At 46.5% G+C, this 27947-nt stretch overlaps 1 protein-coding gene across 1 annotated transcript in view; it reads left to right on the top strand.

Moving 5' to 3' along the window:
* The window catches only part of LOC142297019 (cytochrome P450 2K4-like), a 267299-nt gene that overhangs the window by 26955 nt on the left and 212397 nt on the right, over positions 1 to 27947 (top strand). The window contains exons 3-4 of the mRNA XM_075341229.1: positions 3742 to 3891; positions 25723 to 25883. Coding sequence (XP_075197344.1) covers positions 3742 to 3891; positions 25723 to 25883 — 311 coding nt within the window. The remainder of the gene's footprint in view (positions 1 to 3741; positions 3892 to 25722; positions 25884 to 27947) is intronic.

Genomic DNA, 27947 nt, shown 5'->3' with positions numbered 1-27947 from the left:
CCCAATAAAACACCACATAGAGTCGGAAATAAGCTGCAGTGATGACTAAGGGGCACTTTGCACGCTGCGACATCGCAAGCCGATGCTGCGATGCCGAGCGCGATAGTCCCCACCCCCGTCGCAGCTGCGATATCCTTGTGATAGCTGCCGTAGCGACATTATCGCTACGGCAGCTTCATATGGACTCACCTGTCCTGGGACGTCGCTCTTGGCCGGCGACCCGCCTCCTTATTAAGGGGACCGGTTGTACGGCGTCACTACGACGTCACACGGCAGGCGGCCAATAAGAGCGGAGGGGCGGAGATGAGCGGGATGTAAACATCCTGCCCACCTCCTTCCTTCCGCATATCCTACAGAAGCCGTGGTGACGCCGGTAGGAGATGTTCCTCGCTCCTGCGACTTCACACACAGCGATGTGTGCTGCTGCAGGAGCGTGGAACAACATCGGACCGTCGCGTCAGCGTAATCATGGATTATTCCGACGCTGCACCGATGATACAATTACGACGCTTTTGCGCTCGTTAATCGTATCATCGGACCTTTACACACTACGATGTCGTATGCGATGCCGGAAGTACGTCATTTTCAATTTGACCCCACCGACATCGCACCTGCGATGTCGTAGTGTGCAAAGCCCACCTAAGGATGAGTAAAACTACTAATGGGCTCTTGTATGACATGTCAATCTCACGAGGACTGGGCCGCCTTACTCAATGAGTTGTTTTTGTTGACGCAATAAGCCAGATTTTACATTTATTGAAATGTTATAATAGATGTCAAATACTTGCTGCCTTTTTTCTAGAAATAGGTTATATCAAGTATTGCTGCTTAGATCTATTTAAATGAAGAAGGATAAGCTGCAGTATAAAGCCCGCTACACACGCTTCAATATATCTCACAATCCGTCGTTGGGGTCAAGTTGTAAGTGACGCACATCCGGCATCGTTTGTGAGGTATCTGCGTGTGACAGCTACATGCGATCAGGATTGAATGCAAAACCGTTGATCGCAAACACATCGTATCATTCTCTAGAATTGAGCGTTTTGTTGCACGAACCTAGTCAATTGTAACGTGTGACATCGCTCATACGATTTTGATGTCTGATGTTATGTGCGCAGGTGTGTGCTCTGCACCGCAGCTTAAAAAAGGTCTGCTTCAGAGCGCAGCTGAAAAGCTGCGTTCTGAAGCGCCTCACAATGTCTGTCATGCACTAATCTCTGTCAGTCCGTCACTATCTCTGTCCCTCACTCTCTGTCCATGTCAGTCTATCCCCCTCTCTCATATACTCACCAATCCCCGATCCCCGGCGCTGCACAGCATTCACACTGCTCCGGCGGCTTTTACTGTTTTGAAAAAGCCGGCCGCCCATTAAACAATTTCGTATTCCCTGCTTTCCCCGCCCACCAGCGCCTATGATTGGTTACAGTGAGACACGCCCCCACTCTGAGTGACAGGTGTCACACTGCACCCAATCACAGCAGCCGGTGGGCGTGTCTATACTGTGTAGTGAAATAAATAATTAAATAATTAAAAAAAACGGCGTGCGGTTCCCCCCATTTTTAAAACCAGCCAGATAAAGCCATACGGCTGAAGGCTGGTATTCTCAGGATGGGGAGCTCCACGTTATGGGGAGCCCCCCACCCTAACAATATCAGCCAACAGCCGCCCAGAATTGCCGCATACATTATATGCGACAGTTCTGGGACTGTACCCGGCTCTTCCCGATTTGCCCTGGTGCGTTGGCAAATCGGGTTAATAAGGAGTTATTGGCAGCCCATAGCTGCCAATAAGTCCTAGATTAATCATGTCAGGCGTCTATGAGACACCCTCCATGATTAATCTGTAAGTTACAGTAAATAAACACACACACCAGAAAAAATCCTTTATTAGAAATAAAAACACATACATATACCCTGGTTCACCACTTTAATCAGCCCCAAAAAGCCCTCCTTGTCCGGCGTAATCCAGGATGATCCAGCGTCGCATCCAGCGCTGCTGCATGGAGGTGACCGGAGCCGCAGCAGACACAGCCGCTCCGGTCACCTCCACACAGCAAATGAACACAGCCGCGCGATCAGCTGCTGTCACTGAGGTTACCCGCGGCCACCGCTGCATCCACCGGTGGCCGCGGGTAACCTCAGTGACAGCAGCTGATCGCGCGGCTGTGTTCATTTGCTGTGTGGAGGTGACCGGAGCGGCTGTGTCTGCTGCGGCTCCGGTCACCTCCATGCAGCAGCGCTGGATGCGACGCTGGATCATCCTGGATTACGCCGGACAAGGAGGGCTTTTTGGGGCTGATTAAAGTGGTGAACCAGGGTATATGTGTGTGTTTTTATTTCTAATAAAGGATTTTTTCTGGTGTGTGTGTTTATTTACTGTAACTTACAGATTAATCATGGAGGGTGTCTCATAGACGCCTGACATGATTAATCTAGGACTTATTGGCAGCTATGGGCTGCCAATAACTCCTTATTACCCCGATTTGCCAACGCACCAGGGCAAATCGGGAAGAGCCGGGTACAGTCCCAGAACTGTCGCATATAATGTATGCGGCAATTCTGGGCGGCTGTTGGCTGATATTGTTAGGCTGGGGGGCTCCCCATAACATGGAGCTCCCCATCCTGAGAATACCAGCCTTCAGCCGTATGGCTTTATCTGGCTGGTTTTAAAAATGGGGGGAACCGCACGCCGTTTTTTTTAATTATTTAATTATTTATTTCACTACACAGTATAGACACGCCCACCGGCTGCTGTGATTGGGTGCAGTGTGACACCTGTCACTCAGAGTGGGGGCGTGTCTCACTGTAACCAATCATAGGCGCTGGTGGGCGGGGAAAGCAGGGAATACGAAATTGTTTAATGGGCGGCCGGCTTTTTCAAAACAGTAAAAGCCGCCGGAGCAGTGAGAAAGCCGTGCAGCGCCAGGGATCGGGGATTGGTGAGTATGAGAGAGGGCTGCTAACTTCAGTTACTCAGGAGATTAGCGGTCACCGGTGAGTCTTCACTGGTGACCGCTAATCAGGGCGCGACACAGACAGAGCCGCAGCATGACCATGAAGTCGGGTGAAGTTCACCCGAGTTCATTCTGACAGTGCGGCTCTGTCTGTGTCTGCTGTCATCTGCCATTCAGCTCTGCTACATGGCTGTCTGTGTCTGCTGTTAGCGGCCATGTAGCAGAGCTGAATGGCAGATGACATAGTAAAAACGCATCCCTACACATTACACATGCTTGTCAAGTCAATAAATAAAAAAAAAAAAAGGTGCCCAATGCATACGTCACAGAACACATGATCTAAAGGATCGCACATAACATTGATCAATTTAACATAGACTACTAACGCTCGTGTGACAGCAAATGAACGACCAACGTGAAATCTCATAGATCCCGTATGCAACCTGGGCGTGTCACATCGCAAATGCGATTGTACAACTAATTGCAACGTGTAAAGTGGGCTTAAGGCACAACCAATGAAAAAAAGTGGCACTATTTTTTTTTAAAGAAATCATCCATATATTATAGATCTGGTAAAAGTCACTATGAAATTAAGAAATTATTGGAAAGAAATAAAGGAATTTAATTATTACAATTCTTGAATATAGTTGAAGATGTCAGTAGAAAAATCCTATCTAAGTGACACTAACATCATTTTTTCTACATTTACAAAAATATTCGGAATATTAGAAAAATGAAATATGATATATAATTTCGCTTCAGACTTTCTGTGATTGTACATATCTCAGGAATCCTCTTTTCTCATGGTGAAAACTGGAAGGCTATGAGAAGATTTACAATCAGCACCTTGCGTGATTATGGGATGGGAAGAAGTACGATCGAAGAAAAAATTACCGATGAATGTGCCTACTTGAATAATATGTTTGCGTCTTTTAAAGGTAAGTTATACTGATGACCCTAAAGCTAGCGTTACACGATACGATTTATCTGCCGATATGTTATCAGGGTCACGGTTTCCATGACGCACATCCGGCATCGGTAGCAACGTCGTTGCGTGTGTCACCTAGGAGCAACGCTGAACGATCGCAAATAGGTTGAAAATCGCTGATCGTTAACACGTCATTCATTTTCAAATATTGTTCATCATTTGGATCGCAGCAGAAGACATATCGGTACGTGTGACACCCTGCCAACGTCAAACAACAGTCAAATGACCAGCTTGGTCAAATGATAAATTGCTGATTGCTGTTGCGTCGTTGGTGAGATGTGTATGTGTGACCGCAAATAAACGACCTATGTGCGATCTCGGCAAATCGTATCCACGATCTGGGCGTGTCACATCGTTATTGAAATCGGCAGATAAATCGTAGCGTGTAACAGGGCCTTACCAGTATTTGTTTTGGTGGATGCAATATGTTTTGGGTCCTAAATGAAGGCTTTGGCCAGGTTTACGTAAAATAAGTGCTCAAATTTGTGGAGGACCAAAAAAAAAAAAGCATTAGAAGTATTTGGTGTATATTTTTCCTTTTTTGGGCTATCCCCTTGGATTAGTTTAGTAAAAAAAAATGTTGCCATGTTAAATTGTGGGAGCTCAGCTTGAATTGAGCTTTCAGAAGGATAACTCAGAATTGGCGCAACAACATTGGTGGTTGGTGAGTCTGAAAGACTGTCTAAACATACTCATTGGCCTTGCATTGCTCCATGAAGCTAAAGGTGGATTTACACACTGCAACATCGCAAACGACATCGCTGTAACGTCACCGGTTTTGTGACATTACAGCGACCTCCCCAGCAACATTGCAGTGTGTGAAACACATCAGAGACCTGGCCCCTGCTGTGAAGTTGTGATCGCTACAAATCGTTCAGGACCATTCTTAGGTCCTTTGTTTCCCGCTGTGCAGCATGCATCGCTAGAAAGTTTCAGTGTGTAAAGGGGACTTTACAGCGACTTCCCTTTCAAAAAGCTGCTTTACAACGCCCCCAACAACCAGCTAGGTCACTCTGCAGGTCCGGATCGCTGTTGCGTCGTTGGCCAGGTTTGCCTGTTTGACAGCTCACCAGAGACTTTGTAGCAATCCCGGCCAGGTTGGGATCGCTGGTGGGATCGCTAGAAAGTTTCAGTGTGTAAACCCAGCTTAACTGGCACTTTTTTTTATCTAATACAACATTCCTAAGAACTAACACCCAGATAATTACTAATTAACAGCCTGTTGTGCCCAGCACCGATGACTACCAGCAGAGCAGTCACAGACCCCTCATGCCATCTATTCAGTGGCTTCTGCTGACATTATGTAAACAGAGCACTGTTGATGGGGTGTGACGTCCCTCATGCTGATTGACAGCCGGCTCTCCATTGCCTAACTATGGGAACCTGGCTGTCAATCAGTATAATGACAACAGTCAAGCCCCGTGGACAGAGCATTCTAGATCAAGAAGAGGTGCTCTGTAGACATAGAGCTGCTGAATCGCATCAAAGTGTGATCAATGACTGTTCTGAGCCAATGTCAGGTACAACAAGCAGATATTAATCTTACCGAATAACTGCTTGTTAGTTTTTAGGCATAGAGTAAAAAAATAAAGTGCCGCACCACTCCTTCCAGGTAAGCATCTTTTAAGACTAGTTGCACTCAGAGAGACTTCATCTGTTAAATGTGTGTTCTGTGTGCAGGAAGAAGCAATTGTGTCTGCAGGTAACTACATTACAGTTGATAGCCACTGAATTAGAAATAATTCCAGTAGATATCATCCCTCTTTCCCTCCTACCCCTCTGTGCCGGCATCAGTAATTGGGTGCAGTCAGGCTGCTGTACTCACCCACTGTTAATACAAAATGAATAATCACCTATTCTCTCACCCACTCTTCGGTGTTGGCATAAGTGATTGGGTGCAGTCAGACTGCTGTACTCACCCAATATTCGTGCCTTCCACTGCCTATCCCTCTGTGCTCAAGATAAAACAATCACTGATTTCAGGGAGACCAGCCAGCGAAAACACTGCCGGCAGCCAGCGAAGGCGCTCAACACAGTGAAATTCTAGATGCATTTCCCCTTGGGAAGTATGCAAATCAAAAAGGTCTAACGAGCCTCTGTTAGGAATCTCAACACGGAAAATAGCCAGATATCCCTCCGGGAAGGACCTAGCCAAGGAGTGGCTCTTTTTTTTTTCCACTCCTTGGCTAGGTCCTTCCCAAGGGATGGCAGGGAAAATGGGTGAATATTCAATTTATATAAACAGCGGGCGTGTGACTGTACATTTTGGGGGGCATAAAGCAACACAAAAAAGCAAAGTACAGAAATAAAATATATTATAATATATATATATAATATATTCTGAAAGGGCTGCACAAGCTTTATTTCAGGAAACTATAAGTATGATGAACCACAACTAGAGCTTGTTTTTTTGTTCATATTTTAAGCATAATCCAAAAAGGTCAAAAAATCCTGCTAGGGCTTATTTTCAAGATAGGTCTTATTTTCTGGGAAACACTAGGGAAATTCCTTTCTCCCAATGATGCTATGAAACACTACCAACACCACAATGTCCACTGCCAAATCAGATGCAGAGCACTAAAGAAATGGATCTTCTAAGTGACTTTTCAATGTCCTGTGTGGCGCCCCAGGACCTGGTCGCCACAACAGCATTGCCCTCCCAAAGGGTTAATGCTGAGCCTGGAGGTAATTGGGAGATCTATTGGCCAGTAAGTGTAACACCAACCGCAGTTCTCCCTCCGGCCAGCAGGGGGAGCTCTGAACCTGGAACTTCAGGGAGCATTCCTTAAGTCTGGCTGGAAGGAGGAAGTGGTAGTTAGTCTGGAGACAGGAGTGAAAGAGTGCAGACGCAGAGTAGTGCTGCCTTGTGAAACTGGGGCCTAGAGCTTGGATAGCTTGGCCCAGGGAAGCAAGGGGAGCAGAGAGGCACAGCAGAGACTCGGACATCGGAGTCTGTAGTTGCCAGGGCATAAAATCCATCCCTGGTAGCTGAATCCGGAGGGCAGGAGAGCTGTAAGCCCCCTGTCCCAGAAGCAATCTGAAGGTACAGCTGCATTCCAAGGGCCTGGTGTGGGCTCCAGCAGAGAAGCACCAGAGAGGGCCTGCGCAGTCTACCACACAGAAAAGGGGACGAACAACAAGTCCCAGCAGCAAGAGGGCAATTGCAAACCCAAAGTGCAGTGTCCTAAAACAGCAGAGAAAGATTAAGGAGTAGGCCTCATACTCAACTGGCCAAAGATCACCCCAGGCACTTCCAGGCCGGCCGGACCATCTTTACCATCTGTGACGGTCTCCCTGGACTAAGTTTCTGCCGAGTAAAAGAGGAGAAGGTAAAGAGACTACTGTTTGTGCCTGTTTCTTTCATTGCTTGTCGGCCCTGCACCGTGTTAGTCACACAGCACCATAGACTTTCACAAGCACCAACTGTGCCCCGGGCATTGCTCCACCTGTGGGGAGCAGTACTACCATAGCTGCTATATCATCATCCCGGAGGCCTCACACAGCAGCGGCGGCTTAATAGCCGCATACCACAGGTGGCGTCACGAACACAACCATTAACAAGCAAGCCACATATTCTACTGACACCCACCAGGGCCACGGAGCCGGGCCCAGCCACCACTGACTACCACCGTACTAGTCCGGCCCGGCACCAGGTGTCCCATAGCCCTGGGGTGGGCGAGTCAACTTGGCGTCACGAACAGGATTTCGTGCCCGGTCACACCGGGTACTGTGCGCCTGCAGGAATTGTGCTTAAAAGACTGTGTACTGTCTGCAAACCGCCGCCGCCATTAGCCTCGCCGAGCGCAGGAAGAAGGGGGGCGTGCCTGACAAAGAGCGCGAAGGGAGCACGCCATCAGAGCAGAGCGCTGTTAACCCCGCGCGACCCAGAAGGAAATTTGAAAAGTGAACGGAGCCTGGTAAGGTTCACTAAGGGGGAGGAAGATGTCCGACTCAGAGGGAGAGCAGGTGGCTGCCATCGCCCAAGGCGCCGCAGCACCGGCCGAAACCGTCCCAGTCGCCGTCACCCCGGCCCCCACTGTAGCGCCGGTAATGCCGATCACCATGCCGTACATACCGGGAGCAGAATGGCTGCCGCAGTACTCCGGGGAGTCCCATACCTTGAGTGACTTCAGAGAAAGCCTGCACAGCTTATTCCGGGTGTATCCGCTGACTGAGAGCCAGAAGGTGGGCATATTAATGGGACAGCTAGCCGGCGCAGCCCAACGTGAAGAGAAGTCCTGGCCTGATACAGATAAAGGGACAGCCGCCCAGATACTGGCCAAGCTAAAGAGTACTTTTGACACCCGCACCGCAGCAGAAATAAAGATGAGATTCTTTGGGTGCAAGCAGCGGGCCACAGACAGCATAAGGGACTATGCCTTAAACCTGCAAGAGGCCCTGAAAGCAGTTAAACAAGTGGACCCAGAGAGTGTACGTGAAGAAGACAAGCTCCTAACTGAGCAGTTCATAGAGGGGCTCCTGTCAGATGCCCACAGGACCCAGCTGCGTATCCTGGTCCTGCAGAACCCTGCTCTGGACACTGCAAAGTTTAAGGACCAGGCCATCAGGGTACTGAGAGAATCTACACCGAATGACCCAGTACCCCCCCGGCCTCTTGCTATCACGTACCCCGGGGTGGTGCCTGCAACACGAGCCACTGCAGGGGCTGAGGCGCAGTCCCTGGATAAGGATCCCACTGCAGAGCTCAGACAACAGGTCCAGGAGCTGACCAAGACTGTGGCTGCCCTTGCCAAGACCGTGCAGTCTCTACAAATGACCCCCTCGCCTGCAAAAATCGAGTTGGCCTCCAGCCCAGAGGACATCCCATGGATGCGACAGAGGAGGATTCCGCCGACCCGAGGCAGAGACACAGACCAGTATGATTCAACAGGACAACCGATCTGCCGCCACTGCAACCAGGCGGGCCACATTGCACGACGCTGTCCTTTAAATGGGCTGAGCCTGGGGCCAGGAGCCAACCCCCAGGTGTAAGGAAGCCCGGCTCAAACCCCAGCCGCAGCAAGTATGTGGGGGGACGACCGGTCCTTCCCATTGTGCTGGATGGGATCCCTTTGAATGCCCTCCTGGATACGGGGTCCCAGGTAACAACCATCCCCCACAAACTGTACAAAAGATATTGGGCTGATTCAGACATTGACCATGGCCCAGATGATGATTTAACAATTGTGGCCAGTAATGGTCAGCCCTTACCTCAAATTGGGTACAAAGAAGTAACCATTAAAGTGGGGCGGGTGGAATTGCCATGTCAGGGGATGATAATTGTAGATGTTGATCGCAAAGAATCTGACCCACTGCTAACCATTGGTACAAATGTGATAGAAAATTGTATTGCCGAAGTGATAATTTTGTTGCAACAGGTGTCTGAAACTGCCAGCTCCGGGCAGCAGCGTGCCCTACAGAGGGAGATCAGAGCCCTGATGAGGAGGCAGCAGGTAGAGCTGGCCGGCGGAGAAATTGGCAGTGTGAGGGTAAGTGACCCCCTCCCCATTGTAATACCCCCAAGAAGTGAAATGTTGATATGGTGTCGGGCAGCAATAGGCCTCAAGGGTCAGGATTACCATGCCTTGGTAGAACCGCTGTATTCAGACAGTAGGCCTGGAGTCCTGATAGCCAGAGGGATAGCGGACGTCCGCAAGGGGAGAGTGCCCGTCCGTGTCTTGAATTGTGGGGAGGAGGAGGCCAAATTGCCCCGGTACGCCACTGTAGCAAAACTGTACACTGTCAGCAACAATACCATTAAAGCAGTGGAACCCTTGATCCCGTCCGACCAGGCGGAAGACAATGGCTCCAAGGGGCAGCTGGAAGACTGGTGCCAAAAATTACATGTAGGCACCGACTCCACCCCCTCGCACCAAAAGCATGGGGTTTACCGGGTGGTACAGGAGTACGAGCGGGTCTTCAGCAAACACCCCCTAGATTTTGGGCAGGTGAAAGGGGTTAAACATCAAATCCCCACGGGTGATCATCATCCCATTAAAGAGAGATACCGCCCTGTACCCCCCGCACAGTATCAGTGTGCCAAGGAAATGTTACGGGAAGTGAAGGAGGCTGGGGTTATCAGAGATAGTTGTAGCCCCTGGGCAGCTCCACTAGTGCTCGTAAAGAAAAAAGATGGTACGATGAGAATGTGTGTAGATTACAGGCAAATTAACCGCATTACACATAAAGATGCTTATCCACTGCCCAGAATAGAGGAGTCACTAACAGCCTTAAAGTCAGCTAACTATTTCTCCACCTTGCATCTCACCAGTGGGTATTGGCAGGTTCCCGACAAGAGGAGGAAGGGCACTACCCGTGGGATCTCCGGGTATACAGGAACTGGACCAATTAAAGAAGAAAAAGGGGTATACCAAACACGGGATCACCACATTGTCAAACAATCAAGGAGTAAATTTTATTGTACATACAAAAAAAACCACATGTCCGCACTGGGAGTGTGGCACACACAAGGTAATAAAAACACTTAAAAAGCCTATGGCCTTAAACCAATCACATTGGGAAACAATATATATAGTATATAATGTATGTGACAAATGATTATATAAATATAATATGCGTAACCTCTCCTTAATGCAACATACATATATCACAGACGGTATCTACACATTGCATTGCTACAACAATGATCCTGAATAGTGGATCAATTGGAAATACCACAGATAACAATATAATTCATACAATTTGGGAAAGGCCTAGGCCTCCAAATATCCAGAAGATGTAAATAAAGATACTAGATAAACATCAAACTGCAGTATTAACCCTTGACATGACTGGCTATAATATTCTCACTATATGGGGACAGCATGACCAAAAACCAGTGTAGCCCAGAAAATCAGGGCAGTTCGTCTACACCAAGCCTTCAGGGTCCCTTAGGTCTATACTCACTATCGGTGAGATGCCAGAAAAATGCCAGAAAGCATGCAAATGGAGGTCGCATAAGGAGAGGGTTTCCCAAGGGATAACCCCACGCGTATCGCCACCTCTAAGGGTGGCTTCCTCAGGGGAAAAGAGAAAGCTGTGTGACCCTTCAATATGTGCCCTATATATACAGGGAATTCATTAGAACTCACCAGTGCCGCAGCTGGAGGATCTCATATGTTTGCCGCGTTCTGATGGCGGCCGCCATCTTGCCTGGGTCATGTGATAGTCAAATACACACCCCCAGCTCCTACTGCGCATGCGCTGATCGTAAGTAAGTAGCGCTTTATCAAATATGCCCATGTATGTCCCTGGGCGAATCGATTTGCTAGTATGCACTCTAGCAGCGCCTAGAAGCTGCAATTCCATGAACGATTCGATATGTATACTTATATACAGCGCCGGCTGTCTAGTTTACATCACATGATCAAAAGGGAGGAGGAACGTTCTCAGCTCGTACTGCGCATGCGCAAATGTTCAAAATGCCGACAGATTATAACCCTATACAAAGTACAGCGTTACAGGTATTAGATATGGACGTAAAGTATATAAACTTCCCCCATACATACAGATAGAAACACACATTCATGTGAGCGCAGGAAATCACAGTAAATATCGCCAAAAACGCGCTTTATAATACATTTCTGCACTTAAGTAGGAGAAGAGTAGAGATGCTAGCACAGAGCCTTTTGACCTTTTTATTCATATGGGGGGCAGCAACAATTCCCCAGTTATACATCCAACCCTAAGTACAGGCCGATCCAGGTTTAAACCAAGCCAAACAGGATAAACAGAAAACAGGGCAATGGCAAATCTGCACATGACATGAAGTTTGTTTGACCAATATGTGATCAATAGTATGGAAGTCCAATAGTCAGAGTATAATCACAGTTATATTTATTTGATTAATGCAAACAAAGCTCGTCCGAATACGCTGTTTCCGGCAGATGCCGTGCATATGTGGAACTCATCATCATTAGATAATACAGGGTATTGCCCCTGAGGAGACATGCTCATATACAAAAGACCACATGTCAAATCCCAACAGGGTGACATATGGTCCCAATCAATGCATAAGCACAAACAGGGCTAAACATAAGCAGGGCTCTAGTCCACCATTCCACCCCGAGGGCAAAATACAGTTAGGACCAGCGAATCCAGATGGAGCAAAGAGCGGAAGGACCACACTACAAAGACACCACATGGTATGGACATCCCATACTCAGAATATGATCATAAATACATTTATCTAGATGGTACAGACAAAGTTTATCAGAATACGCTGTTTGCAGCAGATGCCATGCATATGTGGGGCTCATCATCATTAGATGATACATGATATTGCCCTTAAGGAGACATGCCCAAACACAAAAGTAGGACCGCACGTCACAAACAAAAAGGTGACGTATGGTCCCAACCAGTGCATACGCAAATCTCTCCATAAAGGGATTTGGCCCACTATTCTACCCTGAAGGCAAGGTGCAGTTACAACAGGCGGATTATAATGGAAAAAAAAAAAAAAAAAACATAGGGAACAAAATTGTAAAGACCCCACACAAGATGGAAAATCGGTCAAAAATCATCAAATTAGTATTACAGAAGGTTATCCAAACAATGGTCAAGGTCAGAGAGCAGTGGTCGAACTCACCCAGGACTCTCAGAACATGAAAACAGTCAACAAACTCATCCACCTAAACTCAGAGATAAAGTAGATAGTGCACCAAGTTGTACCCTCACGGGGCACAGCTAGGAGCACTGTAATTACATTACAGGTAGGAATACAATATGGGATTAAAGGCTAATAAGGAGGAAAGGAATTATCCTTCAAGGGTCCATAGGTCTCATCAAAAGATGAGTATATACAAAGAAGACCGAGCCAAACAAAGGTATTTGATGTGGTTTGGTTTGGTATCCTCCACTATCATAATATTTTCCTTTTTATTTCTTTCTTCTTCTTTTTCTATTCAATACCTCTTCATTGTTCCCTCTCTTTTTCTTTTTTCCCCTTTCTTCTTACTTCTCTCCTTCCAAAAACGTCATAAACAAACAAGTTGATGTCCGTAAGATCTCATTAGAACAATTAAACTGCTCCGTCAAGACAAGTCAGCACCACAAAGGTGCTGAGAAGATGATCCAATATGAGGAGTCCGGTATTCTCATCGTGTCCACTCTTCCCTCATCCTTCATCCTAGATGTCCTTCTTCTCAATCTGCTTGTTCGAATTACCCCTCCTAACCAAAAACAGGAGACTAGTAAGCAAAGGAGACAATCAAGATGACAAAAATAGCTTGTGAGAACTCATAGTTTCAAATGATGTTATAGAAACCAGTATACAGTAATTCTTCATTTAGGCCGTGTGGAGCCAGACTCTTAAGGGTGTAAATCCACCGGGATTCCTTCTGAAGGAGTTCCTTGGTGCAGTCCCCACCCCTAATATTCTGTCTAACAGAGTCAACAATCATTATCTTGACCGCATTGAAACGCCCTCCATGATGGGTAAGGAAGTGGGCAGCTACCGAGGTAAGCACTTTGCCCTTCTTTAGGTCTGTGCTAGCCGTGTTGATACTCGAAAAATGCTGTTGAACCCTCTTTCTTACCTCCTGTGTAGTTTCACCCACATACAGTTTAGGACAGCTGCAGATGAGGACATACACGGCGTTCCTGGTCCGGCAGTTGTAATAGGCACCAGAAGAGATTCGCCTAGGAGGAATTGGTAAGGATAAATGGTCACCAGCCACCATAAAAGGGCACACTGTGCATGCTCCACAGGGAAAGGTTCCTTTCAGTCTCACGCCAGTACCCAGGCTCTGCTTCGGTCAGGTGAAATGACTACTTGAGAGGATACCCCGTAGGTTCTGGGCCCTCCTTGCTACTAGTCTGGGTTTTGCGCCCAAAAAGGGAATCAACTTTTTGTCACTCCGTAGAATATCCCAATTATTGTGGAGCAAACCATAAAGATCTTGCCACTGGTTATTAAACGGTGTGATGATACTCACAATTGTCTGTTTCGTCCGTATTTTCGGTTGAAGTAGAGTCTGACGTTCTATAGACTTGCAGGTTTGTAGTGCTCCAGAAACCACCCTCTTGGGGTATCCCCTTTTGCGGAACCTGTTGGTCAGATCAAGGGCATGTGATTCAAAATCGATGTTATTACTACAGTTCCTTTTCACCCTCATGAACTTTCCCTTAGGGATGCCGTTTTTTACATGCATTGGGTGAAAACTGCTGTAATGTAGCAGACTGTTGGTTGCCGTAGGCTTACGATATAGAGTCGTGCAGATGGTTCCTTCTGATTTCGTAATTCGAAGATCAAGGAACTCAACAGACTCAGAGGAAATGTTGGAAGTCAGCTTGATATTTAGACTGTTATTATTCAAGGTGGCAATGAATAATTTGCATTGATCAGGAGTCCCCGACCAGAAAAACAAAATATCGTCGATATATCTAAACCACCGGACCACATTGGTTTTGTACTGTTCCAGGGTATAGACATATAGCTCCTCCCACCACCCTAAAAAGATATTAGCATAGGGTGGTGCACAACACGCCCCCATAGCGGTCCCGGATGTCTGGCGGTAATAGACCCTGTCAAACACAAAGTAGTTCCTGTCGAGCACTAGGAAAAGTAGATCCAGAATAAAAGAATCGTGCCTCCTGTTCCCAGTTGTTTTGTTGTCGAGGAAAAAGGACACTGCCATTGAACCCAACTTATGGTCAATTGAAGTGTATAGGGACTCCACATCTAACGTAACCAGAAGAGCCTCAGGTGGAACTTCCAATTGTGCCAGTTGGTCAATTAAGTGAGTAGAGTCCCTCACATAAGAGGGAGAAGATTGTGCTAACGGTTGGAGATAAAAGTCCAAATAGATACAGGGCCTCTCCAGTAAACCACCAATCCCTGAGACTATTGGCCTGCCCGGGGGCTCCGGGCGGCCTTTATGAATTTTGGGCAGCATGTAAAATGTTGGTGTTACTGGGTCCTTTGTTGTTAAAAAAATTTTCTCCTTCAAGGTGATGGTGCCTTGATCATGCGCTGTGGTCAGGAATCTATCCAGATTCTTTTTAAAAATGCTCGTTGGATCTGACGGTAACGCTATATAGCATTCTCTGTTGGATAATTGCCTCTTCGCCTCCCTAGTGTACATTTCTGTTGGCCACAACACCACATTCCCACCCTTGTCGGCTTCCTTAATCAGGAATTCCTTGTTATTTCTCAATTTAGACAGAATACATCTCTCTCCAATACTTAGATTATTAGCCCTATTCCCATCTAATTTGAGTTTCTCAATGTCCTTACACATTTTATTAAAAAAGATCCCAACAGCTGGGCAAAGACCCAGGGGGGGTGTGGCTTGGGACAACAGTCGCCCCGTAAAGGGGATCTTCTTACCGGCTTGTCGCTCGTTTTCTTCCAGGAGGTCCAGGAGATCGTTAAACACCTGGTGATCCTCAGGGGGCAGTGTATTAATAAGCTCAGGTCGACTGTAAAGATATTTAAATGTTAATTGACGGCAAAAGAGATAGATATCTTTTGTTACAGTAAATTTGTCCAACTTGCTCATGGGTGCAAAAGATAGCCCCCTCATGAGCAAATTGGTTTCCACTTCGGACAGTTGGTATTCGGAAAGATTTACTATCTGTAGGTCTCTTGAATTACCTGTTACCAGTTCTTCCTCCGGCTCCTTGTTTGCCTCTGTAAGGGTGACCGCCAAGGTTGAGCTCTCCTGTTCTTTCTCTTGGTGTTTTGATTTCCGACGGCCCCTCCTGGTACGCTTTCTGGATCGCTTGTATCCGTCGATAAAAAAAGGTCACTAGAGGAAGCTTCAGAGGTTGCTGGAGCACTATTGGGTTCCTGGTTGACCAGTCTACGCTTGTTGCCCCTATGTGACCACTTATAGGCCCTATTCTCAGCGTAATCGCTTCTATCTCGTTGGAACTTACTCTTCTTACCCTTGATAATATCTTTTTCGTAACTATCTAGGATATTCTTCAATTTATCCTGAAATGGAGCTACTACTGTCTGTTGGTCTTGCTGTTTAAGTATATGTTCTTTATTGTTTATCTCCTCCTTCAGTTGGGCAAGGAGGGAACGATCATGCTCGATTAACATATCCAAAAGTATCAACGAGCATGTCTGCAATCCCTGCTCCCATGTGATTCTAAACTGTACGTCAGTCTCCCAAGCCGGGAATATTTGTACTCTGAGACCCCTTGGTGTAATTTTGAGTTTCTTATACTCCTCTAGGGTTCTGATGTTCCACCACACTTTGGTTACTCTTTTATGCAAGTTGATCAAATTTTGCATGAGTTGTTGATTCTCATCCTGTAAACCACATATACCACCAGTCGCCCCAGAATTAAAAGGGGCACCAAAAATATCTGAGGATTGACATGACCAAGCTGCTTCTCTAGCTGCTAAATCCATATGGTTTAGTTGTACAACAATATAAAACTCCAAATACACTCGTCAATAATACAATGAATTTGGCTAATACCAAAAAGGGAGAGTAGAGGGGTGTGCCACCTTCCAGAAACGGAGCAGAAATGCACCCAGAAGAGGATAAGGACAAGAGGAGGAAGGGCACTACCCGTGGGATCTCCGGGTATACAGGAACTGGACCAATTAAAGAAGAAAAAGGGGTATACCAAACACGGGATCACCACATTGTCAAACAATCAAGGAGTAAATTTTATTGTACATACAAAAAAAACCACATGTCCGCACTGGGAGTGTGGCACACACAAGGTAATAAAAACGCTCTTTGCTCCATCTGGATTCGCTGGTCCTAACTGTATTTTGCCCTCGGGGTGGAATGGTGGACTAGAGCCCTGCTTATGTTTAGCCCTGTTTGTGCTTATGCATTGATTGGGACCATATGTCACCCTGTTGGGATTTGACATGTGGTCTTTTGTATATGAGCATGTCTCCTCAGGGGCAATACCCTGTATTATCTAATGATGATGAGTTCCACATATGCACGGCATCTGCCGGAAACAGCGTATTCGGACGAGCTTTGTTTGCATTAATCAAATAAATATTTGCCACCAGGGCGGCACGGTGGCTCAGTGGTTAGCACTGCAGTCTTGCAGCGCTGGGGTCCTGGGTTCAAATCCCACCAAGGACACTATCTGCAAGGAGTTTGTATGTTCTCCCCGTGTTTGCGTGGGTTTCCTCCGGGTACTCCGGTTTCCTCCCACACTCCAAAGACATACAGATAGGGAACCTAGATTGTGAGCCCCAATGGGGACAGTGTTGCCAATGTATGTAAAGCGCTGTGGAATTAATAGCGCTATATAAATGAATAAAATTATTATTATTATTATTATTATTATATAACTGTGATTATACTCTGACTATTGGACTTCCATACTATTGATCACATATTGGTCAAACAAACTTCATGTCATGTGCAGATTTGCCATTGCCCTGTTTTCTGTTTATCCTGTTTGGCTTGGTTTAAACCTGGATCGGCCTGTACTTAGGGTTGGATGTATAACTGGGGAATTGTTGCTGCCCCCCATATGAATAAAAAGGTCAAAAGGCTCTGTGCTAGCATCTCTACTCTTCTCCTACTTAAGTGCAGAAATGTATTATAAAGCGCGTTTTTGGCGATATTTACTGTGATTTCCTGCGCTCACATGAATGTGTGTTTCTATCTGTATGTATGGGGGAAGTTTATATACTTTACGTCCATATCTAATACCTGTAACGCTGTACTTTGTATAGGGTTATAATCTGTCGGCATTTTGAACATTTGCGCATGCGCAGTACGAGCTGAGAACGTTCCTCCTCCCTTTTGATCATGTGATGTAAACTAGACAGCCGGCGCTGTATATAAGTATACATATCGAATCGTTCATGGAATTGCAGCTTCTAGGCGCTGCTAGAGTGCATACTAGCAAATCGATTCGCCCAGGGACATACATGGGCATATTTGATAAAGCGCTACTTACTTACGATCAGCGCATGCGCAGTAGGAGCTGGGGGTGTGTATTTGACTATCACATGACCCAGGCAAGATGGCGGCCGCCATCAGAACGCGGCAAACATATGAGATCCTCCAGCTGCGGCACTGGTGAGTTCTAATGAATTCCCTGTATATATAGGGCACATATTGAAGGGTCACACAGCTTTCTCTTTTCCCCTGAGGAAGCCACCCTTAGAGGTGGCGATACGCGTGGGGTTATCCCTTGGGAAACCCTCGCCTTATGAGACCTCCATTTGCATGCTTTCTGGCATTTTTCTGGCATCTCACCGATAGTGAGTATAGACCTAAGGGACCCTGAAGGCTTGGTGTAGACGAACTGCCCTGATTTTCTGGGCTACACTGGTTTTTGGTCATGCTGTCCCCATATAGTGAGAATATTATAGCCAGTCATGTCAAGGGTTAATACTGCAGTTTGATGTTTATCTAGTATCTTTATTTACATCTTCTGGATATTTGGAGGCCTAGGCCTTTCCCAAATTGTATGAATTATATTGTTATCTGTGGTATTTCCAATTGATCCACTATTCAGGATCATTGTTGTAGCAATGCAATGTGTAGATACCGTCTGTGATATATGTATGTTGCATTAAGGAGAGGTTACGCATATTATATTTATATAATCATTTGTCACATACATTATATACTATATATATTGTTTCCCAATGTTATTGGTTTAAGGCCATAGGCTTTTTAAGTGTTTTTATTACCTTGTGTGTGCCACACTCCCAGTGCGGACATGTGGTTTTTTTTGTATGTACAATAAAATTTACTCCTTGATTGTTTGACAATGTGGTGATCCCGTGTTTGGTATACCCCTTTTTCTTCTTTTATTGGCAGGTTCCCGTGGCAGAGGCGGACAAGGAGAAGACTGCATTCACGACACCAATGGGCCTCTGTGAGTTCAATTGTATGCCATTCGGGCTCTGCAACGCCCCAGGGACGTTCCAAAGGTTAATGGAGTGCTGCTTGGGCCACCACAACTTTGAAACCGTGCTGTTGTACCTGGATGACGTCATAGTCTACTCCAAGACTTATGAGGACCACCTGAAGCACTTAGCAGAAGTGTTTGAGTCTTTGTCGAAATATGGCCTGAAGATCAAGCCGTCCAAATGTCACCTCTTGAAGCCAAAGGTACAGTACCTGGGTCATGTGGTCAGCGCAGAAGGTGTGGCACCTGATCCGGAGAAAGTCACTGTAATCAAGGACTGGCCAAGACCCACCACAGTGAAGGAGGTGCGGCAGTTCCTTGGCCTGGTGGGCTACTACCGAAGGTTCATTGATGGTTTCACCAAGATAGCAGCGCCCCTTCAAGATCTCCTGGTGGGCCAGCCACAGCAGGCTAAGAAGCAGAGCCCTCCATTTGAATGGAGCAGCCAACTGGAAACATCCTTTGTCCGGCTAAAAGGGGCTCTCACGGGAGAAGAAATTCTGGCCTACCCTGACTACAGCCAACCATTTGTCCTGTATACAGACACCAGCAACGTGGGACTGGGAGCAGTTCTGTCCCAGGTACAGGGAGGCAGAGAGAGGGTGATAGCGTACCCCAGTAGGAAGCTTCGGCCCACAGAAAGGAATCCAGAAAACTACAGTTCCTTCAAGCTGGAGTTCCTCGCTATTGTTTGGGCAGTGACTGAACGCTTCAAGCACTATCTGGCATCGGCCAAGTTCACCATCTTCACGGACAACAATCCGTTGACACACCTGGCAACAGCCAAGTTAGGTGCGATGGAACAGCGATGGATGGCCCGGCTGTCTAACTTTGACTTTACCATCAAGTATCGGGCTGGCAAGAAGAATAACAATGCTGATGCGCTGTCCAGAATGCCTCACTTACCCGAGTCTGGAGAAGACCTGGATGAACTCGAAGAGATAGAGTTACTGGCTTTCCATCACCAAGGTGTTTCCCAGTGTGAGCATGCTGTGGGAGTGAAGCGCTCAAGCCAGCACGAGGTCTCGGTCAACCCCTTACTCCACCATAATTGGGAAGAAACACAGAACGGTGACCCGGCCGTGCGATTGGTCAAAGAGAAGCTAGCGCAAGCTGAGACCCATCTTGGCCCAGACGCCCCAGAGGAAGCCCAGCAGCTGTGGAAGGAGAGGGGACGGCTGTTCACCTACCAAGGCAAGCTCTGCAAGAGATATGTCAACTGGCGAACAAATGAACTTGTCTGGCAGATAGTGGTTCCGCAGAGGGATGCTCCAATGGTCCTAGCAGCGTATCATGATAACGCAGGACACTTCGGGTGGAAGAAGTTGGAGGCCCTACTCCGTGATCGGTTCTATTGGGTGCACATGAGAAAGATGATCGAGAAGTGGTGCCGAGACTGTGGCCCGTGTAACCTGAGGCGGAAGGATGATGCCAGCCAAAGGTCTCCCCTACAGCCAATTGTCACGAAGCAGCCCCTGGAGTTGGTGGCCCTGGACCACGTTAAGTTAACACCAAGCCGGTCAGGCTATGTGTACGCCCTCACCATTGTGGACCATTACTCTCGTTTCCTGGTAGTAGTGCCTGTGAAGGACCAGACAGCCAGAACAGCAGCTAGAGCGTTCCAGGCATCCTTTTGTCGACCTCACGGGTATCCGGAAAGGGTACTGACTGATCAAGGTCCTGCATTCGAGGCCGAAGTGTTCCAAGAGTTCTGTAACATGTACGGTTGTAAGAAAATCCGAACCACACCGTACCACCCCCAAACCAATGGACTGTGTGAGAAAATGAACCATGTGGTTATTGATATGCTGAAGACCCTACCGCTGGAGGAAAGGAACCAATGGCCGGAAAAGTTGCCCGATCTGGTAGACCTGTACAACCATATCCCAGTGAATTCGACCAACTGCAGCCCCGCTTACCTGATGCGAGCCAGACCTGGCAAGTTGCCTGTAGACTTTGAGATGGGGACTGTGTCGCCTGAGGCGGTTCAAGAAATAGAGGATTGGGATACAGAACGGCAGCAGCGGTACCGTAAGGTCCAGGAGTGCGTAGAGAGGAGCCTGTCTCAAGCAAGAACGAGACAAGAGCAGCATTACAACCAAACAGCCCCAGCAACTCCCTTAGCACCTGGAGAACAAGTCCTTAAGAAGAAGCGGAGGACGCATAAATTGGATGATCAGTGGGAAAACGAGCCCTACACCATTATCCCCTCCAACTTTGACAATAGTAAGGTATGCCTCATAAGCAAAGATGAAGGCAAGACCTATCAAGCAATTTCCCGAGACCGCCTGAAAGCGTGCCCTGAACGGTGCAGAATCCAAAGAGAAACGGAAGGAGTACAAGGAGGTCCCCAAAGTCAAGAGAAAGAAGGGGAGATGATTCAAACCATCCTTGGAAAGTTCCCCAAAACTTGGACCCGAATAAACAATGCCATAGTGGTACCAGTTTTGACGTTTCCGCAGTTGGTCGAGCCAGAAACAGAAAAGGTTCCGGATCCACCTAAAGAACCGTCCGCTCCAGCACGAGATGACACGCCAGCAGTGGAACAGGAGGATCAACCCCCTGTCAGTGGTGAACCTGTCATACCCTTGGCGACTCTTAGATCACAAAGGCAACCATCACGCTTACCTATTGGGGTTAGGCCCACCTGTAGTGCTGAGATAGAAGACGCACCACGTAGTCAGGGGCAAACACCAGAGCTACGTAGGTCCCAGCGCAGCACTCGGGGACAACCCCCTCTAAGGTATAGGGAGTCAACTGTATAAGGGAAAGAGTACTTATTAGAATGTAAATAGTTATGCAAAATGTCTGTCATGTTGTGTACAAAATGTTTTCTTTTTCTTTGATTGCGAAAATGGACAATTGGGCCACTGGACTATGGGTGGCCAACACCTACATTGTTCATAGTTAGCACCAGTGTGCTCAACACCCCTGAAGAAAAACCCGTCCGGCGTGCATAGAGTGGGGTCATCAATGCTCTGACGCACGCCCAGAGCCTACGTTGGGGGTTTGAACGCGGCGGGTCCCCCATGGAGCAGTGTAATGGACACCCGGCAGGGAGCCACACTGGACTCTCATAGTAATGTTTAAGGTTGTAACGTTAAAGTAATGCGCCTCCCATAATGGGATGAAATGTTTTAACATGTCATGTTTGTTTCTACAGTCCGGGAGTACTGAATTTAACTAAGGGGGAGTGTGGCGCCCCAGGACCTGGTCGCCACAACAGCATTGCCCTCCCAAAGGGTTAATGCTGAGCCTGGAGGTAATTGGGAGATCTATTGGCCAGTAAGTGTAACACCAACCGCAGTTCTCCCTCCGGCCAGCAGGGGGAGCTCTGAACCTGGAACTTCAGGGAGCATTCCTTAAGTCTGGCTGGAAGGAGGAAGTGGTAGTTAGTCTGGAGACAGGAGTGAAAGAGTGCAGACGCAGAGTAGTGCTGCCTTGTGAAACTGGGGCCTAGAGCTTGGATAGCTTGGCCCAGGGAAGCAAGGGGAGCAGAGAGGCACAGCAGAGACTCGGACATCGGAGTCTGTAGTTGCCAGGGCATAAAATCCATCCCTGGTAGCTGAATCCGGAGGGCAGGAGAGCTGTAAGCCCCCTGTCCCAGAAGCAATCTGAAGGTACAGCTGCATTCCAAGGGCCTGGTGTGGGCTCCAGCAGAGAAGCACCAGAGAGGGCCTGCGCAGTCTACCACACAGAAAAGGGAACGAACAACAAGTCCCAGCAGCAAGAGGGCAATTGCAAACCCAAAGTGCAGTGTCCTAAAACAGCAGAGAAAGATTAAGGAGTAGGCCTCATACTCAACTGGCCAAAGATCACCCCAGGCACTTCCAGGCCGGCCGGACCATCTTTACCATCTGTGACGGTCTCCCTGGACTAAGTTTCTGCCGAGTAAAAGAGGAGAAGGTAAAGAGACTACTGTTTGTGCCTGTTTCTTTCATTGCTTGTCAGCCCTGCACCGTGTTAGTCACACAGCACCATAGACTTTCACAAGCACCAACTGTGCCCCGGGCATTGCTCCACCTGTGGGGAGCAGTACTACCATAGCTGCTATATCATCATCCCGGAGGCCTCACACAGCAGCGGCGGCTTAATAGCCGCATACCACAGGTGGCGTCACGAACACAACCATTAACAAGCAAGCCACATATTCTACTGACACCCACCAGGGCCACGGAGCCGGGCCCAGCCACCACTGACTACCACCGTACTAGTCCGGCCCGGCACCAGGTGTCCCATAGCCCTGGGGTGGGCGAGTCACCTGCAGAATGATATCCAAGAATATTATTCCCAGTGTCATCGCGTATTGTAGGACTGGTGACACCATTAAAAAAAATGATTTCCCAGCTCATACTGGATGCTCGAGAGCAGTGAATCTAAATTTGAGTCCTCAATGAGCGCAACAGGTCATCTTTTCAGTATTATCTTAGTATTCCACAGGCGAATAGAATGATTGGCAAGACATCCATTAATGCCACAGTTTCTCTATAGAATATCCTCAAATTATGATCTGAAGGGAAATTTAAGGCTACCCAGATTCTGTGGCTAAGGGCTCGGTTCCACTTGTGTTTTGCACAAACTAGTGCAATCCGATAAAGCATCAGATTGCTCTCAGATTGCTCTCTCTAGTGCAAAACTAAGGGTACCTTCACACTTTAGCAATGCAGCAGCGATCCGACCAGTGATCTGACCTGGTCAGGATCGCTGCTGCATCGCTACATGGTCGCTGGTGAGCTGTCAAACAGGCAGATCTCACCAGCGACCAGTGAACAGCCCCCAGCCAGCAGCGACGTGCAAGCGACGCTGCGCTTGCACGGAGCCGGCGTCTGGAAGCTGCGGACACTGGTAACTAAGGTAAACATCGGGTATGGTTACCCGATGTTTACATTAGTTACCAGCGCACACCGCTTAGCTGTGTGTGCAGGGAGCAGGGAGCCGCCCACACTGAGCGCTGGCTCCTTGCTCTCCTAGCTACAGTACACATTGGGTTAATTAACCCGATGTGTACAGCAGCTACATGTGCAGAGAGCCGGAGCCGGCAGCACAGGCAGCGTGAGAGCGGCGGAGGCTGGTAACTAAGGTAAATATCGGGTAACCACCTTGGTTACCCGATGTTTACCCTGGTTACAGTTTACCGCAGCTGCCAGACGCCGGCTCCTGCTCCCTGCTCGCTTCATTTGTCGCTCTCTCGCTGTCACACACAGCGATCTGTGTGTCACAGCGGGAGAGCGCCTTTGAAGAAAACGAACCAGGGCTGTGTGTAACAAGCAGCGATCTCGCAGCAGGGGCCAGATCGCTGCTCAGTGTCACACACAGCGAGATCGCTAATGAGGTCACTGCTGCGTCACAAAAAGCGTGACTCAGCAGCGATCTCGGCAGCGAGCTCGCTGTGTGTGAAGCACCCCTAAGGGGCAGTGTCCATCTGCCATTGATTTCTCTTGTCATATCAGCATGAGAAAAGAATCACAGCATGCTGCGTTTGGCGGCCAATCTCGACTCACACGCACCCATACAAATCTATGGGGCGTGTGTGAAACATCACATCACACTGCACTCAGATGTCATCGGAGAGCAGTGCGATGTACACAGAGACAGGTATCGGAAGAGATGGGGAGAAAGTGCTCCCTGCCTCTTCTCCACAACTCTTACAGCAGAGCCTGAGCTGAGGGTCATTAGTATATTACTTCTGATGCTCTTGCATCAGAAGACATGCGCAAGAAGAACTAAGGCCCAATGTCCATTATCATTACCATTTGAATTAGTGTATTATCAATTTATTACACTTTTTTATTTAGTGACGGGGCAACATTTAGCAATTGCTAGTTCACCCACATAATATATTGGTCCAACTTCCAATTTACCTCTCTGTCTTGTCCCTGTGACATACCTAAAAAAATCGACCAGAGTGCAGTGAGACACATTGAGACACATTAAAAAATAAAAAAACACATAAATGTCTAAACATTAAGAAATTGTAGAAAACATCAATGGAACATTAGTTCAAGCCCAGGAGGTGGTATCGGTAGATCCGTACTAAGACGCATCTAAATTCTATCTGCTAACACTAGGAGGTAGCATTCTAAACCCTTTCACATTTTTGATAATCGATGAACAAAAATTCAGAAAACTGTTTGTTTTATCATCCAGCATAAACATTCCACCTATCACCCAATGAATGAGCAAAATGTATGTTAATCTAGTGATTGGATTGTTTATTCTGGCAGAATAATCAGTAATGTTGACAGCATGTCTTCCGGTGTACATGGGGAATTAGTGCTGACAATAGACTGTAAAGTTGTGTGGGGTCAAAACTATTGTATTAATGATTGCTCTTCCTTGGTCAGGTTTTATTACTCTGTTTGAACAGAAAAGTCAATGAGCACACCGATAGAATTGTAAACAGTCAGTCTGTGCTTTTCGATTAATTCAAGTCAACCAGTGTAAATAAGCCTTACGTTTTTGCATTGTGTGAAGTCCCCCGTAGAAAATGTTGGATCATATCCATGTCTTGGCTACATCTATTTCCATGTTTGATATCCCTTCAGACATGGATTATTTCATGGAGAGGCCCAAAAAAGCTTCCATATTTCCATAATTCCTGGAGGTTTCTGCCTGGAACATTGACAAACTCTCCCAAAATTTTAGGAAGTCTCCTAGATGCTCTGAGAGATTTGGCAAATAAGATCTAAAGGCACAATCTCCAGTTGCACCATGCTGTCTCATACAATCATTTGTACATTTTTTGTAAGTCCCAATGTTCTCAGTGAAGAGTTGACTGTAGATAGTCATCCCTCCAATAAAATTCCTCTTTCACTATTGACATGTATGATATTTCCTGTTTAGTGGTGGCTGTTGGGTGACTTGGTAACTTTGGAATCGCTCATCTTTCATGTAACTAAATTTGATTCATTATTACTCTATTTAGGAAAACCTTTTGACAACATCATGATCTTAAATGCTGCCGTGGCAAACATAATTGTATCAATCTTACTTGGGTATCGAATGGACTACAATGAGCCCCAGTTCCTGAGACTTCTGAGTCTAATAAATGAGAATGTTAGACTTGCGGGAGCGCCAATGGTTGCGGTAATGTTACCTACTTCCTATATTACACATTTCTTTATATTAGTTTTGCTGATTATGAGAAAATAATTGAAAAAGTGTTATGGTATAAAAAGTTGTTTCAGCTACATTAGCTACACTACCCAAGCTCCATCTTAGTAAAGTTGTCCTCCATGATATCACTTGATATCACAACTAGTCAGTTGAAGGACGACTGCCAATATGGAACTCTGAGAGGAGCCAATTTGCAAAAATTTGTCAATTACTTACAAGCAATTTTTTTTATGACAGGACCTTATCATTAACACTATACAAGGTGGCACAGACTTGTTATTTCTAAGCAAGTCCCTAGAATGAGAACATGGTAAATGGAGAAAATGGTAGCAGACTCACTAGGGTTCTGGTGCCTTATTTCAAATTATAAAATGAATGCTGCCACATAGTGATGAGCGAACACTAAAATTCTCGAGTGCTCGGTGAGAGAGAAAGAGACTGGGCTGGGAATCAAGCATCTTGAGCACCTGCAAGATACTCAATGGACAACCTTGATCGAGAAATGTAGAGCATGCTCGGCCATCACTACTGGCATAAGTGAATGACCTGTGTGCATATTATCCCTGAAGCTTCCAAAAATCTTGAGTTTTCTTATGTGTGGTTTTAAAGGTTTATTAATAATGTCAAGTTATGGCTAGAGAATAATGATACTAATAAATAGAGGTCTAACCACTTGGACACCTACCAATCAAAAAAAAATAAATTGTAGTTCGGCACTTGGCTTTTGCGAGTATTTCAATAGACAATGAATGGATTTGTGCCATGTGCGTGCGGCCACTGATCCTTAATAATGGGGTCCTTAAGAGACCTAGTGTTGGGATCAAATCAATTAATCAAGGTCTAGTAATTAGACCGTCAGCAATAACCAAGACATTACCTACTCAGTTGAAAATAGTACCAATATACACTGGCTGCTATTTCAGATTATCAAAAGCTTTGGAAGACTGAAAACATTTGCCATACCTTTGTCTTTGTGGATTGAGAAGCAAATATACTATAGTTAAAAATTGTGGTGCATCCAAAACACCGTACAAGGCACCACCGAACAGATGCCAGTAATCTCAACTCCTTCCAGCCATGGTCATTTTCCTTATTTTTTTTTATACCCTTCACCCAAGAATCATTTTTTCTTTTTATTTTTTTGTCCACATACTCATATGAACGCTGTTTTTTGCTTTACCAATTATAGTTATAGTTTTGAACACCACCATTCTTTTTACCATAGAATGTACTAAAGAACAGGAGGAATAACTTTTATTTTTTTCTATGAACTGATGTTTGATTGATACCATTTGGGGCTAAATACAATATTTTGATCCCATTATGTTTCACTTATAGTGAGAGTCAAAGTGAGAGAAAATCATTAAACTTGTTGGATCAATTTTATTATTTTTTTTAGCTTTAGAGTGGTTTAAATACGACATAATTTAGATGATGAAATATCTATCTTTTGTGGAGGCAGAAATAAAAAATAAAGTTCATTTTTTCTTTGTTTGTTTTATATGTTAATTTTTCAGCTTGAAAAACAGGGGTGACTTAATTAATTAATTTATTTTGAACTGTTTATTTAATTTCTTTTTTTCCAAGTGCGCTGACATGAACAAATAATCATTGTGTCACAGATGCATTGAATGAGTTTTCCACTACTTTAACATAGATGGTTTATCCTTAAGGCCCCGTCACACGCAGCGATATCACTAGCGAGCATACCCGCCCCTGTCGTTTGTTTGTGACAGGCAAATCACTGCCTGTGGCGCACAATATCGTTCGGAGCCATCACACTACTTACCTGCCTAGTGACATCGTTGTGGCCAGCAAACCGCCTCCTTTCTAAGGGGGCAGTTCGTGCGACGTCACAGCGGCGTCACTAAGCGGCCGTCCAATAGAAGCGGAGGGGCAGAGACGAGTGGGACGTAACATCCTGCCCACCTCCTTCCTTCCTCATTGCCGGTGGCCGCAGGTAAGCTGTTCTTTGTCATTCCCGGGGTGTCACACATAGCGATGTGTGCTGCCTCGGGAACGACGAACAACCTG

This window comes from Anomaloglossus baeobatrachus, chromosome 3, assembly GCF_048569485.1.
Source record: "Anomaloglossus baeobatrachus isolate aAnoBae1 chromosome 3, aAnoBae1.hap1, whole genome shotgun sequence".
Taxonomy (NCBI): domain Eukaryota; kingdom Metazoa; phylum Chordata; class Amphibia; order Anura; family Aromobatidae; genus Anomaloglossus; species Anomaloglossus baeobatrachus.
This window is presented reverse-complemented; position numbering and strand designations above follow the sequence as displayed.